General features: G+C 50.3%; 1 protein-coding gene across 1 annotated transcript; it reads right to left on the reverse strand.

Moving 5' to 3' along the window:
- Positions 1-13,092: 13,092 nt before the first annotated feature.
- Positions 13,093-13,473, reverse strand: LOC129506178 (40S ribosomal protein S20-like). Its single transcript, XM_055319627.1, has one exon. It carries the CDS (start codon positions 13,471-13,473, stop codon positions 13,093-13,095), a length of 381 nt encoding a protein of 126 aa, XP_055175602.1.
- Between the last annotated feature and the right edge of the window lie 383 nt (positions 13,474-13,856).

The raw sequence follows: 13,856 nt of genomic DNA on the forward strand, positions 1-13,856 counted from the left end.
GTTCCTGCACTCCTTTGGCAGACAAGATGTGGAAGCTCAGAGGGGTGCTCGGAGGCTCACCCCTGGACAATCCCTACCTGTCTTGCTCCTGTCACCACTCTTCTTGATCTTGAGGAGCTATTTTTCTGTAGCTTGAACCCTTTTCTCTGCCCCAAATAGAAGATACCTCCTAAGAAAAACCCAAGTCATTCAGGGTGACCCCCCCCCAACAGTGGGCAATCATGGAGGCCTTTAAATGGTTTGCCATTTGAAAGTCAGTGTTTCCCATCCGCCCGTATGATATAGCCCTCCTCACAGATCCAGCTGTGAGCAGACCTCACCAGGGACCTGACCTCAAGAGCCTTACAATCTGGTTGCATCTTATTTTTTTCACTCCTTTCTGTTAACACATTTTGGTGACTACCCAGTTCACAGATGGCATTGTCTTGTGCTTTCTAGCAGCTCTGTCCCATTTGGGGTTTTTGGATGGAAACAGAAGAACCTGACTCAAGATAACAAGCAGGAAAGGAAGGGAATGGAAGGCTAGCTCAAAGAACAGATATGAAGCCCAGAAACCCAGGCTAGGATCCAAGTGGAAACCAAGGAGGCTAGAACTAATGACAGGAGTGGAGTTGGGAACAGCTGGCCAGGAGGAGCCCTGTCACCACCCCTGGACGACACAAGCACGGCCATCAGGGAGAGTCCTGTACTCTTCTGCCTCCCTGCTTCACTTAGCCCACACCTAAAGGTGCAGAGATGTGACTGGTTGAGCTTGGTCTCCCATGCAGGTCCTGCAGCTACCTAGCAAGAGACTGAATATGCCATTAAGGTGCATGAGGGACCAGGGTTTGTGCATGTAATGTAATCTAACTTCAAACCTGGATCCCTGGGGATGTAGGGAAACACCATCTCAGTCAGATTCAAGGGTTCCTCACCTACCCCTAAAGTCACACAGGCAGGGAGTAGGGCTGATAAGAGCAGGCCTCTCATGTCAATGGCCTCATGGTGGCTGCAGATACCTACAGTGACAAGCATCCATAGGCCTTAACTCTACCCAGGGTCCAGGGAAAGGTAAGGGTTGGGGAGAGGTCAAGCTTCTGCAGGGGCCTCCCTCTTTACCCTCTGGAGCCCCACCACCTCCTTGTGGTGCTCCTGGGGGACCCTCTGATCACTCAACCCTCCCTAGTCTTGGGGACGCTCCTTTCTTTGCCTCTCCTTACCCCCTAGCACAGTCCCCTCAAAGAATGGGAAGCAAAAGCCAGAAGAGTGTGATCTCAGCCCCTGGATTTGAGGCAAAGAAGCACAAAGGCCTCATGACCCTGTTTAGAATAATGAGGACAGGGGTGGACAGTTAAGGATGGGCAGGACAAAAGAGATCTCCAGTAATCATCATTATTCTGGGATAAAAGTCACTTCCTGCTCATCCTGTGTGTGCATTCATGGGTTCATTCCATAAATATTTATTGAGAGCCTCTAATATTCCAGGATGCTGGACTAGATACTGGAGACCTTGTAGTAAACCAGAGTGACATGGCCCTGGGATACTTCAAGTGAATAGGGGGAGATGGATTATAAACAAGCAAGCAAATAACAAGCTAAACAATGAAATAATAGGGCGAGGAGAGCTTGCTTAGAGGATAGGGGAAGAAAGGGGCTGTGAAGGGGGTGCCTTCCCCTGCACACCTCCCTGACTTGGGCTACATGCTTCTAGCCTGAAATACCCCAATTAACCTCTCACGATTCCCCTCAAACATCATCTCTGTTCCCAGGATCTAGACCTACCCCTTTCTAGAAGAATGGTTCCAGTCTTTGAGAATATGCAGCATGGGGTCCTTGCCTGTGGGTTTTCCTCCTGCACCAGAAAGCTCTTCAGAGCAGGATTGAGGTCCCTGCTTCTTGCAACCCATGCGCCCTGCCCCGCACCTGGACTAGGGCAGGCTGACAGCATGGAAAGAACGCAGGGAGCCTGCAGTTAGGGGGCCACAGGGCTTCCCACTTTCCCACCTGCCTAAACATGCAGCCTCGGTGATGGAGGGGGGTCTACGCAGCTGCTCAGGAGACCCCTGGCCTTCTGTCTCCTCTCTGGTTGCCTCATCACGGGGACTTCCCATTCCTCCAGAGGAAGGCTAGGGAGAAGTTAGCAGGTGGACAGGGTGGAGAAAGGCGTTGAGGGAAATGCAGTGCCAAAGTGCAGAGGTAGAGCTCGACATTCTGCTTTATTGGACTTGGAAGCAAGATAGGGGAGTCAGGCATATAGCCGAGGGGGCTCAACATAGGGGTGAGAATCCCTCTTGGGCGAGAGGGGCTCCCACTTCCTGCTAGCCCCCACTTGCCTCCTGTGTCTGAGTGCTCTGTCCTCAGGCCAGCTGTGGCCTGCCTCCGATGGTAATTAGCAGTTTACAAGTCTGTCTCCTGGAATGAGCTGGAGCTCTTGGGAGCGAGAGACCTGGCTCACATGTCTTTGTGTCCCCACAGCACTCAGCACGGTGACTTCAGAAGGGAGATAATTCATAAGATGTTTGGTAAATGGGGATGTTTACTCTTGATTTCACAGAGGAGGTAGCTGAGGCCAGGCAGGCCAGGCCAGGCAGTGGCAGAGCTGGAACTAGAACCCTCTGCCCCCACCCCACCGTCTGCCTGGAGCTGTCCAGAGGAAGTAAAATGTGGGGCTGAGAGGGAAGGCCCACCAGCACCTTACCACCCCCCACCTGTGCCTACCTCCACTCTACCCCCTGTGCCAGTGGTGATGCTCAGAATCCCCAATCCCTGAGTAACTAGGCCCTCCTGCTCCCCAAGCACCACGCACACTGAAGACCACTAGGTGGCACTAAGGGGTCATTTAGTCCCTTTCCTGACACCTGGCAGGTCCTTTGTCTCCTTGCTGCGCCTGGGCGGGGGTCCTGGGCTCCTTGGGAGCTGGGTTGCCCAGTAGGTGTAGGGAAGGGAGGTTCCTTGTTGAGAAGCTTGCACTGTGTGTGGAGGACTTCATGGTTTGTGTCCAGGAGCCCTCTTGTTCATTTTTCACGATAACTCTGAGAGGACAGTAAGACCTTATCCCTACCTTATAGAGGGAGAACTAATTTCTTGAGAGGTTAGATGACTTAAGCTGCAAGCTGGGTCTAGAACGTCCCAGCTTACAGGGTCCTGGGGTTTTTGTAAAGTCAGCAGAGGGCCCCTGAGGCTCCAAGTGGCTCTGCCACTGCCCATGTGACCTTGAGCAAGCTGCCTAAATCCTCAGCCCTCGTTTCATCAGTGAAGTGAGTCTAAGAGCGATCAATGGGGTTGGGACAAGTAAGGAGTTGGGGTGGAGGCAGGTGTGGGTGAGCCCTCCTGGTTAGCTCCTCTGGTCTTGGTTACACTTAAATCTGCCACCCTGCACCATGCCCCTCTTTCCCCTCCCTGCCTCTACAGTGGCCCCACAAAGAGAATTTACAGGATCCAGAATAAATGAAAAGTCCCCTTTCAGTCTTCCCTCCTAGAGGACCCAGGCTGTGCCCACCCACTACAAGGAAGGGGAGAATGAAGGCCCTCCTCTCTTCCCCCAGCAAACATGAGGTCCCAGCCCTAGTCCATGAGTGCATTTGTCAGAACTGGTCCTCTTCTTTCCTCTGTTCCTCTTCTTTTTATTTTTATTTTTTTAAGTAGGCTCCATGCCCAACATGAGCTTGAACTCACAACCCTGAGATCAAGAGTCACATGCTTTACCAACTGAACTAGCCAAGCACCCCCTCCATCCCTCCTCTTAACACAGCTTTGACAACTCTTTGAGTGGGATTTTTTTTTTTTTTTAAGATTTTGTTTAGGGATCCCTGGGTGGCGCAGCGGTTTGGCGCCTGCCTTTGGCCCAGGGCGCGATCCTGGAGACCTGGGATCGAATCCCACATCGGGCTCCTGGTGCATGGAGCCTGCTTCTCCCTCTGCCTGTGTCTCTGCCTCTCTCTGTTTGACTATCATAAATAAATAAAAATTAAAAAAAAAAAAGATTTTGTTTATGTGAAAGGGAGAGAGAGAAAGAGAGAACATGGGGGAGGGGGGTTGGGGTGAACAGAAGGAGAGGGGGGCAGACTCTCTACCAAGCAGGAAGCCTGATGGCAGGGCTTGATCCCAGGACTCTGGATCCCAGGACCCTGGGATCATGACCTGAGCTGAATGCAGATGCTTAACTTTAACCGGCTGAGCCACCCAGGCATCCCTGAATGGGATCTTTAGACTGAGATTATCAGGGAGAAGACAGGCTCACAGAAGGCGGGCAGCTCGGTCACATCTGTGAATGGCAGAGCTAGGATGGGCATAAGACCTCACCTTGATATTCAGAGCCTTTGAAAAAAGAGCTAGCATGGGTGCTTCTGAGCCCCTAGCTTTGTCCCAGAAACCTCACATTCCAGACTCCATTTCTTTAAGATTCCAAGAGCATCACCTGCTGAGACAGAAATGGCTGGGAGGGACCAAGGTGGAAGAGGAAAGGCTTGACTGGAGACCCGGAAAGGGGAAGAGAACTCCAGGTGCCAGAGGAGCCCTGCAGGGAGGGGGCTGACTGCTAGTCCCCCTCCCACTCCTCTTACTTCCTTGCCTCTGGCTTGGCTCCCTCCTTGCCAGGAATGCCCCCTCACTTCCTCCCCTGCCGGTGTTGGGTTCAGTAAGCAGAGCCCCAGCTCACCTGTTAAGGTGTGGAATGAGGAGGGCGTCCAGTTACATTCTGGGGCTGGGAGGGCAGGCAGGGGCCACCTGGGGGCAGGAGCCAAAGGCCTGGGAACTGACAGTTGGAGCAGGTGTCAGGGGAACCCCAAAATTCTTGCCACAGGGGACCCTATCTTCTGGACTCAGTGCCTTCCTGAAGTCCTCCGAGCTCTGGGACTATTATGGAAAGACCACAGCATCTGGCATCTGGTAGGTAGTGTGCCTCAGTCCCCTGAGCTGGGTCTCAGTTTCCTTATCCTCAGAATGGGGGTAGGGTGAGAATAAGCCCTGTTTTACTGATGCCCTGAATCTTGGGATTATGCTCGGTAAACTAGAAGGGCTCTGCACACCCCAGAGGAGGTTCTCCTCTTTCTTTTTTTCCCTCTCCACCCAGGGTGGCCTCCTCCCCCGCCCCTCACCCTGGGCCCTGGCACAGCACTCCATGCCTATTTAAGGCAAATCTCCTGATCTCCTTTTAAATAACATTCGCTTCTTGTTGTGGAGAAGACAAGCAAGGCCTGAGCTTAGGGAAAGGGGAGGGGAGACCCAGACAGCCCATCAGAGAGTGGGGGGAAGGGGATATGGGGGTGAAGCAGGTACGGGAAGGTCCTTGCCCCACTCTCACCCCCCTCCCAGCCTCTCTTTTGGTCCCCTAGTAAGGGGCCTTCAATTGGCTCAAACCCCTTTAGAGGGGCTGGGGTGCTCCCAGAATGCTTCATGGCACTGGGGGGTGGGGGAGATGAGGAATAGTGCCAGTCCCAGGGCCTGCGACCGGAGCATGCTTGGGTGAAGAAGTAGCACAAGCAGGGTGACCAGTAAGGGAAGTGGGAGGGTCTAGGGTAGGACTGACATCTGATCTCCACAGCTTGCCCACTGTGAAGGATGAAACACAACTGTTCTTTGGTTCTAGAATCTGTGGCTCAGAGAGGCCAAGAGACCTTCCCAGGGCCACACAGCTAGTGAGTGGAAGGGTCTGAAATACGAGCCTGACCTGGCTCAAATTTAATGCTTTCTCCCCCTTCATGCCAGGTGTCCTTGTGCCTGGGGCTGTATGTGACACCTGACAGTGACTCTTATCAGGAGCAAGGCATCATAGAAAGCCCCCTGCACACACCCTCCCTCTGCCTGCATAGCTCCCAGGTCAGGGGCCCTGATTCCTCCTTTCCTTCTGCCTCCTTCTTTCCTCCAGGCCCACCACTCCTCTCCTTCCCCTTCTCCTGGGTTCCTGGCCCAGGCCCTCCTCTGGCCTGGCCCACAAAAGCTCACCTTAACTTGGTTCATACACTGAGAAAATTATAGGCAGGAGGTGGCATGTCCCACCCCCCTCCAGAGGAGCCAGGCTGGGCACCTTTCCCACTGCAAACCCCCTACAGGGCCCTTTCCATAGCTCAGTTCTTCCCCGTTGAGATCTCAGGCCGCTCTCTCCTGCTTTCTTCTCTCCCATCTTTCTAGGTAGCCAGCACCCTGATCTCCCACCTTGGCAGGGCTAATGTCCCTGTGGTCCTCACATGACTGAGATGCCCTCTTCAGGGTTCAAAAGGAGAGGGTTAGGGATCCTTTACAGATCATGTTGCCTCCTCGGGACCAGACACTCACTCCTTAGGCATGTGAGCCCCAGCAGGACCAGTCCTAACCTGTGTCAGTGTCCGACTGGACTGGGGTCTGGGGGGCCAGAACAAGGAAGAAGCTCTAGTACCTCTAGGTACTTAGAGCAGAAAGTGGTCTTAGTTGTCGGCTGGTCCAATGGCTCATGTCACAGATGAGCCAACTGTTGCCCAGGGAATGAGAGGGAAGGCTCTGGGGTCCCACAGTGAGATAGAAGCTGAGTTGGATAATACTGGGACACCTGATAACCCCAGATAAAGACTTGATCCCTGGGGGCGGGGGTCTATTATAGGAGGAAACTTGACTCCATATTTAATAGGAGTGTTCTTGAACTTCTAGGGATTTTTTAGTGTGGCTCTATAAATATATATATATATATATATATATATATTTTAAAGATTTTATTTATTTATTCATAAGAGACACAGATTGAGAGAGAGAGAGGCAGAGGGAGAAGCAGGCTCCACACAGGGAGCCTGACGCAGAACTCGATCCTGGATCCCCAGGATCACGCCCTGGGCTGAAGGTGGCGCTAAACCATTGAGCCACCCAGGCTGCCCCTATATTTATGGTTTTTTTTTTTTTAATTTTTTTTTATTTATTTATGATAGTCACACACACAGAGAGAGAGAGGCAGAGACATAGGCAGAAGGAGAAGCAGGCTCCATGCACCGGGAGCCCGACGTGGGACTCGATCCCGGGTCTCCAGGATCGTGCCCTGGGCCAAAGGCAGGCGCTAAACCGCTGCACCACCCAGGGATCCCCTATATTTATGTTTTTAAAGATTTTATTTATTTATTCATGAGAGATACAGAGAAAGAGGCAGAGACATAGGCAGAGGGAGAAGCAGGCTCCTGGCAGGGAGGCTGATGCAGGACTCAACCCCAGGACCCCGGGATCACGACCTGAGTGGAAGGCAGATGTTCAACCACTGAGCCACCCAGGTGCCCCCCAAAAAGGTTTTAAATAAATTCCACACCCAATGTGGTGCTCAAACTCATGACCCTAAGATCCAGAGTGGCATGCTCTACTGTCTGAGCCAGCTGGGCACCCCAGTGTGGCTCTACTGCTAACCTCTTGTGTGCCCTTAGGTAAACTCCTTTCCCTCCTTGAGCATCTGTTTCCTTGAGTAAAACAGGTGGTTTGGATAGGTCCCTTCCCACTCAGACCTCCTGCACCTTCCATCAGCCCAGCCCCATTACCCCAGGTGTCTTCTTCCTGGCTCTTGCACTGGTCTAGATCTCCCTCATCACCCACTGAGATTGTTCCAACAATCTCTGCATGTCTCTGGCCTCTGTTCTTTTCCTCCACCCCACACATTGCCCAGGTAACATCCTGAGGAACCTCCTGTGGTCCCCCTTGGCCTCCCTTAGAATGATCCACCTTGGGATACCTGGCTGGCTCAGCGGTTGAGCGTCTGCCTTCGGCTCAGTGCATGATCCAGGGATCTGGGATTGAGTCCTGCATTGGGCTCCCTGTGGGGAGCCTGCTTCTCCCTCTGCCTGTGTCCCTGCCTCTCTCTGTGTGTCTCTCATGAATAAATAAATATTTTATTTAAAAAATCATACACCTCATCACCTGGCATTCAGCACATCTTGCCTGGAGTCTTGAATCCTGGACTCAGTTTCCTCATTTGCCAAGTGGCATAATAACCTCCCACTGGTAGGGCTGTGGTATGGACACACTGGAACATGTGCTGGATAGCCTGACGAGCACTGGTGTCTCTGGGCTGGAAAGGCTGCCCATCCCACCACCACTCTCCTTTAACCAAGCTGGCAAGGTCTTCAAAGCTGGTTCTAGTCCCAGCCCCTCCTAGAGAGGCTGGCCCTCCAGGATCCCCATCAGAGGTGACCTCGCCCATATGGAGCTCCTACAGGGCTGGATTCTATCCGCCTACCTCCATCTGCAGCTCCCGCCATCCCGTGGGCAATGTATAACTGGACTCGTAGAGAAAAAGCTGGCAGGATGCTTGCTGAGACCGTGGCTGGGTCTGTGGGCTCCTGCCCACACCCTATCTCTTTCCCCAGGGCTGTGTTTTTGACCCTCAGAGACCTCGTCACTGTCAACTCCAAAAAAGCTCCTCACTGGGCCATAGGGGAGGCTTTCAGATGGAGGTTTAAGACCCTGTCTTGCCCTCTTCTGGTGGCTGACCAAGTGGATTCTCAGAAAACTTCCCAAAGCCCCAGGAAGGAGTAGCTGGCAGCAAATATAAGTTATTAGAAGAGATATCTAAAGGAAAAGAAGCCAGAACCAAGATGCTTGGAGACTTCCTATTTTGGGGTCTAAACACTTTCAGCCCCTTGCTAATTGTAGGTCCTTGGGGAGATTACCTAATGTCTCTGAGCCTCAGCTTCCTCATCAGTAAAATGAGGACAATAATACTATCTCATCCCACGACAAAAGAATTAAGCAATGTATACAGAGTGCTTAGCTCATGGCCTGGTACCTCACAAACGCTCAAAAAAATAGTAACTATAGGGATCCCTGGGTGGCGCAGCGGTTTAGCACAGGCCTTTGGCCCAGGGCACGATCCTGGAGACCCGGGATTGAATCCCACGTCGGGCTCCCAGTGCATGAAGCCTGCTTCTCCCTCTGCCTGTGTCTCTGCCTCTCTCACTCTCTCTCTCTCTCTGTGACTATCATAAATAAATAAAAATTAAAAAATATATTTAAAAAAATAGTAACTATAATCCTATTGAAGACAGATGGGGAGCACCTGGATGGCTCAGTCGGTTAAGCATCTGTCTTCAGCTCAGGTCATAATCCCAGGGTCCCAAGATCAAGCTCTGAGTTGGGCTCCCTGCTCAGCAGGGAATTTATTGCTCTCTCTCCATTTGCTCCTCCCGCCAGCTCATGCCGTGTTCTCTCTCTCTCAAAAAAAAAAAAAAAGAGAGAGAGAGAGATGGACCAAGGTCTCCAGCTGAGGCAGGAAGGGCTGGGAAGCCAGGAGGCACTGAGGCACAGGTTGCTTAGCCAGAGGTAGGCAGGTGGTTAGTAGATAGAATAAAAACACAAAGTCCCAAGCCTCGTGCTAAGCAGTCTACATACATTATTTCAGTTAAACCTCAGGCTCTCCCTTCGTCAAAAGCAGGGGTTCAGGACAGAAGCTCCCTAAGGCCTTGCCAGTTCAGGGAGCACCTGTCTTTGGTTTACAGAGGTTTTCAGTGTACAAAGTACCCTTTACTTTATAAAGCCTACTCTGTGAGTGTTCTGATAGTTGTCACTGGTCACACAACCAGATCTGGGACTCAAACCAGGCAAGACGGCTCTTTCCATAGAGCCCAGTTGCACACAGCTTTGAGACCCGAAGCCCCACCAAGGGGCTAGGGGGGAGCATGGCCCTTGAAGGCAGCAACGTCATGGAAGCTTGGCTCTGGCTCCTGCCCAGCGTCCGGTTCTGTCGGGCTATGCCGGGGCCCAGAGGCCTGGGTCTGGAACTCATCAGCCCCACCTGTCAGCCCTTCCCTGGCCGGCACCCGGGGGCCTTCAGTTATCACTAAGGAGAGTGTGGCCTCCGACCAGGGGTTCTGCATCCCTTCCCTGTTGGGGACCTAGGGCAGGGAGCTGTGCTCCCATCAGCCAAGCACCCCCAGCTTAACGGAGCTCTGTTATATGAACAGGTACCATGAAATATACAGAGACCTCAGTCATTCAATAAATATTTATTGAACACCTATAGTGTGCCTGGCCCTGAGCTGGTTCCAGGGAATCTGACAGAAATTCCTGCCTACATTCTAGTAAAAGAAGTTGTAAAGGAAAGCAGAAGTGTGATGGGAAATAAAAAAAAAGAGAGCAATTCACTTTACACAGAGTAGTCAGAGAAGGCCTCTGAGCTGAGAGAGGGAAGTACAGCTAGAAAGAGCATTCCAGACAGAGGAGAGGGCCTGCACAAAGGCCCTGAGATAGGAAAATCTGGGGTGTCTGGAGAGCCACAGACCACTGCAAGGTGGCCCCAGCAAGCTCTCCCAAGTAAGTGCCCACTGGACAAATGAACAAACCATCACGAGGATCTCTGGGTCCGGCTGAGGTGGGGTAACCAAGACTGGATTTACATCCCCACCTAAGATGACTAAAATACCCAACAAAATATATCAAAGAATGGTTCTCAAGACACTGGACACCAAGACCATGAACCAAAAAGGAATGAGCTGTGGAAAGAGAGGACTCTGGAGCTCTGCAAAGGGTAACCTCTTCATTCATTCAGCTTGGTACCTGCATGTGAAGAAACTACTAGAAGCACTGTTAGAATCAACCGATATGATTAGAGTAATCCCTGGAACTCACACAAGGCTGGGAATAGTGCTGGTCCCACAGACCAAACTGGAAACCTCACAATTAGGGGGGTATTGAGTAGAGCACTCACAAGACTTTTTGACTCAGAAGTGGGTGAAAACGGAAACACTCCTCTGGCTCCATCTAACAAAAGCAAGACCTGAAAAAAGACCATACTGTTGCGAAGTGCTTTTGCATCCCCAGAGCAAAATTCAAGAATATTGATAAGAATACAAAAAATCGAGCACCTGGGCAGCCCCGGTGGTCAGCGGTTTAGCGCTGCCTGCAGCCCAGGGTGTGATCCTGGAGACCTGGATCAAGTCCCACGTCAGGCTCTCTGCATGGAGCCTGCTTCTCCCTCTGCCTGTGTCTCTGCCTCTCATTCTCTCTCTGTGTTTCTATGAATAAATAAATAAAAAATCTTTAAAAAAAAATCGAGCACCCAAGAAAATAAGATTCACCACGTCTGGCAACTGATAAAAATTAGCACGTACACAAAGAACCTGGAAAGTATGACCCAGAATGCAAAGAAAAAAAAAACCGATCAATAAAAAAACCCTACCCAGAAATTACCCAGATGATGGCATTAGGAGACACAGACATTAAAAGCTATAACTATGTTCCATATGCGCAAGAAGATAAAGCAAAGACTGACCATGTTAAGTAGAGAAATAAAATTTTTTAATAGACCCAAATTGAAATTCTAAAAATGTAAACTATAAAAAATACACTAGATGGATGAATGGAACCTTAGATGTCACAGACTAGTAAACTTGAATACAGAGACAGAAACTATCCCAAATAAAATACACAAAGGAAAAAGATATCAAAATAATAACAATGTGGCCTTGGCAACCTGTGACATGACTTCAAGTGCCAAGCATATATGTGTAATTAGAGTCTTCCAAAGAGGGAGGAGGACAAGAAAAAAGAAATACTTGAAGGAAAAGAAAAAAAAATAACTGAAAAACTTCTAAGTTTGATGAAAACTTTGATGAAGATTTGATAAATCCAGGATGCCTGGGTGGCTCAGTGGTTGAGCGTCTGCCTTTGGCTCAGGGTGTGATCCTGGGATCCCGGGATTGAGTCTCGCATTGGGCTCCCTGCAGGGAGCCTGCTTCTCCCTCTGCCTGTGTCTCTGCCTCTCTCTGTGTCTCTAATGAATAAATAAATACAATCTTTAAAAAAGAGGCATGGATGTTCTCAGATTATATAGCCCTCTTCAGCCAGGCTCTCTGGACTGGCTGAAGAGATCTGGGGGCAGATAGCCAGCACCCCGATCTCCCATCTTGGCAGGGCTAATGTCCCTATGCGCAAGAAGACAAAGAAAAGAATGGTTCTCAAGACACTGGACACCAAGACCATGAACCAAAAAGGAATGAGCTGCTTTTTCAATCTTTAAAAAAGATTGTATTTATTTATTCATGAGAGACACAGAGAGAGAGGGGCAGGCTCCATACAGGGAGCCCAATGTGGGACTCAATCCCCTGTCTTCAGGATCATGCCCTGGGCCAAAGGCAGACACTCAACCGCCTGGCCACCCAGGTGTCCCTCTTTTAAAATTTTTTGATAAATCCAGAGATTTAAGACACTTAATGAACACCAAGCACAATCCACATAAAGAAACTATACCAGGCTCTCTGCTCCTCCCAACTCAACAGACAGCTACATCTTCTTGTGTAATACCAGCTGGGTCCCTAAGATACAATGGTAAAAGTTGGAGTAAATGGATTTGGCCATATTGGATATCTGGTTACCAGCCCTTTTTTTTTTTTTTTAAGATTTTATTTTTAAGTAATCTCTACACTCATGTGGAACTCAAATTTACAACCCCAAGATCAAGAGTTGCATACTGAACCAGCTAAGCCAGCCAGGTGCCCCAAGGGGGGTACTGTTGCCATCAATGACACACCTTCATTGATCTCAAAACCACATGGTCTACATATTCTAGTAAGAGTCCACATGTGGCAAGTTCAATGGCATGGTCAAGGTTAAGAATGGGCAGCTTGTCAACAATGGAAAGCCCATTTCCATCTTTGAGGGGTGAGACCCCACCAATGTCAAGTGGGGGTGCTCCTGGTGCTGGATATGTTGTAGAGTCTACTAGTGTCTTTACCTTGGAGAAGGCTAGGGCTCATTTGAAGGTAGAGTCTAAAAAGGTCACCACCTCTGCCCCTTCTGTTGATGCCTCCATGTATGTGATGGACATGAACCATAGGAAGTATGACAACTCCCTCAGGACCCTCAAATGCTTCCTGCACCACCAACTGCTTGCCCCCCCCCGCACCCCCCCCCCAGCTAATGTCATCCGTGACCACCTTAGCATCATGGAGGGACTTATGACCACAGTCCATGCCATCACTGCCACCCAGAAGACTGGATGGCCTCTCTGGTAAGCTGTGGCATGATGGCCATGGGCTGCCCAGAACATCATCCCTGCTTCCACTGGCACTGCCAAGGCTGAGGGCAAAGTAATTTCTGAGCTATATGGGAAGCTCACCAACATGGTCTTCCATGTTTCTTCTTTTTTTTTTTTTTTAACAACAGATAATCAATTAATTAAAAAGGTTGATTTAAGCCATCTGCAATGGTGACTTCAACCTCAACTCCAGGCTCAATTCTGATGGAGGTAATCTGCTTAAGAATCTCAGAAGGATTGTGCAGATCAATGAGTTGCTTGTGGATCCTCATCTGAAAACGATCCCAAGTCCTAGAACCTTCACCACAAGGAGTCTTTTTCATAGTGATTCTCAGAGTCTTGGCAGGCATCCTCACTGGTCCTTTCACTTTGAGATTCTTTTCCTTCGAACCTCTGCTCAAGTCAGCACACACCTTTTCCAAAGATTTTACGTTGTGAGTGGTTAGAGTAATTCTAATTCGGTGAATCACCACCTCTGGTTCCACGGGGGTCTTCGTCTTCCCAGTGTCTTTAAGTGCCATGGTTGTGGTGCAGCTTCCTGACCGACTTGTTCCTGGTAAACAGCGGGGAGTCAGGAGCAGGAGCAGGGCGTCCTGGGCTCCCCTCTCGCTGTGACTGCGTCTTCCTCAAAGAGCGGTCTTCTATGTTTCTATTCTTAATGTGTCAGCAGGATCTGATCTGCTGCCTGGAGAAAGCTGTCATATTTGATGATATCAAGAAGGTGGTGAAACAGACATCGGAGGGCCCCCTCAAGGGCATCCGGGGCTGCACTGAGGGCCAGGTTTGTCCTGCATTTTTAATAGGGACACTCGCTCTTCCACCTTTGATGCTGGGGCTTGTGTTGCCCTCAATGACCACTTTGTCAAGGTCATTTCCTAGTATGACAATGAATTTGACTACAGTA

This window comes from Nyctereutes procyonoides, unplaced genomic scaffold (assembly GCF_905146905.1).
Source record: "Nyctereutes procyonoides isolate TBG_1078 unplaced genomic scaffold, NYPRO_anot_genome, whole genome shotgun sequence".
Classification (NCBI taxonomy): Eukaryota; Metazoa; Chordata; class Mammalia; order Carnivora; family Canidae; genus Nyctereutes; species Nyctereutes procyonoides.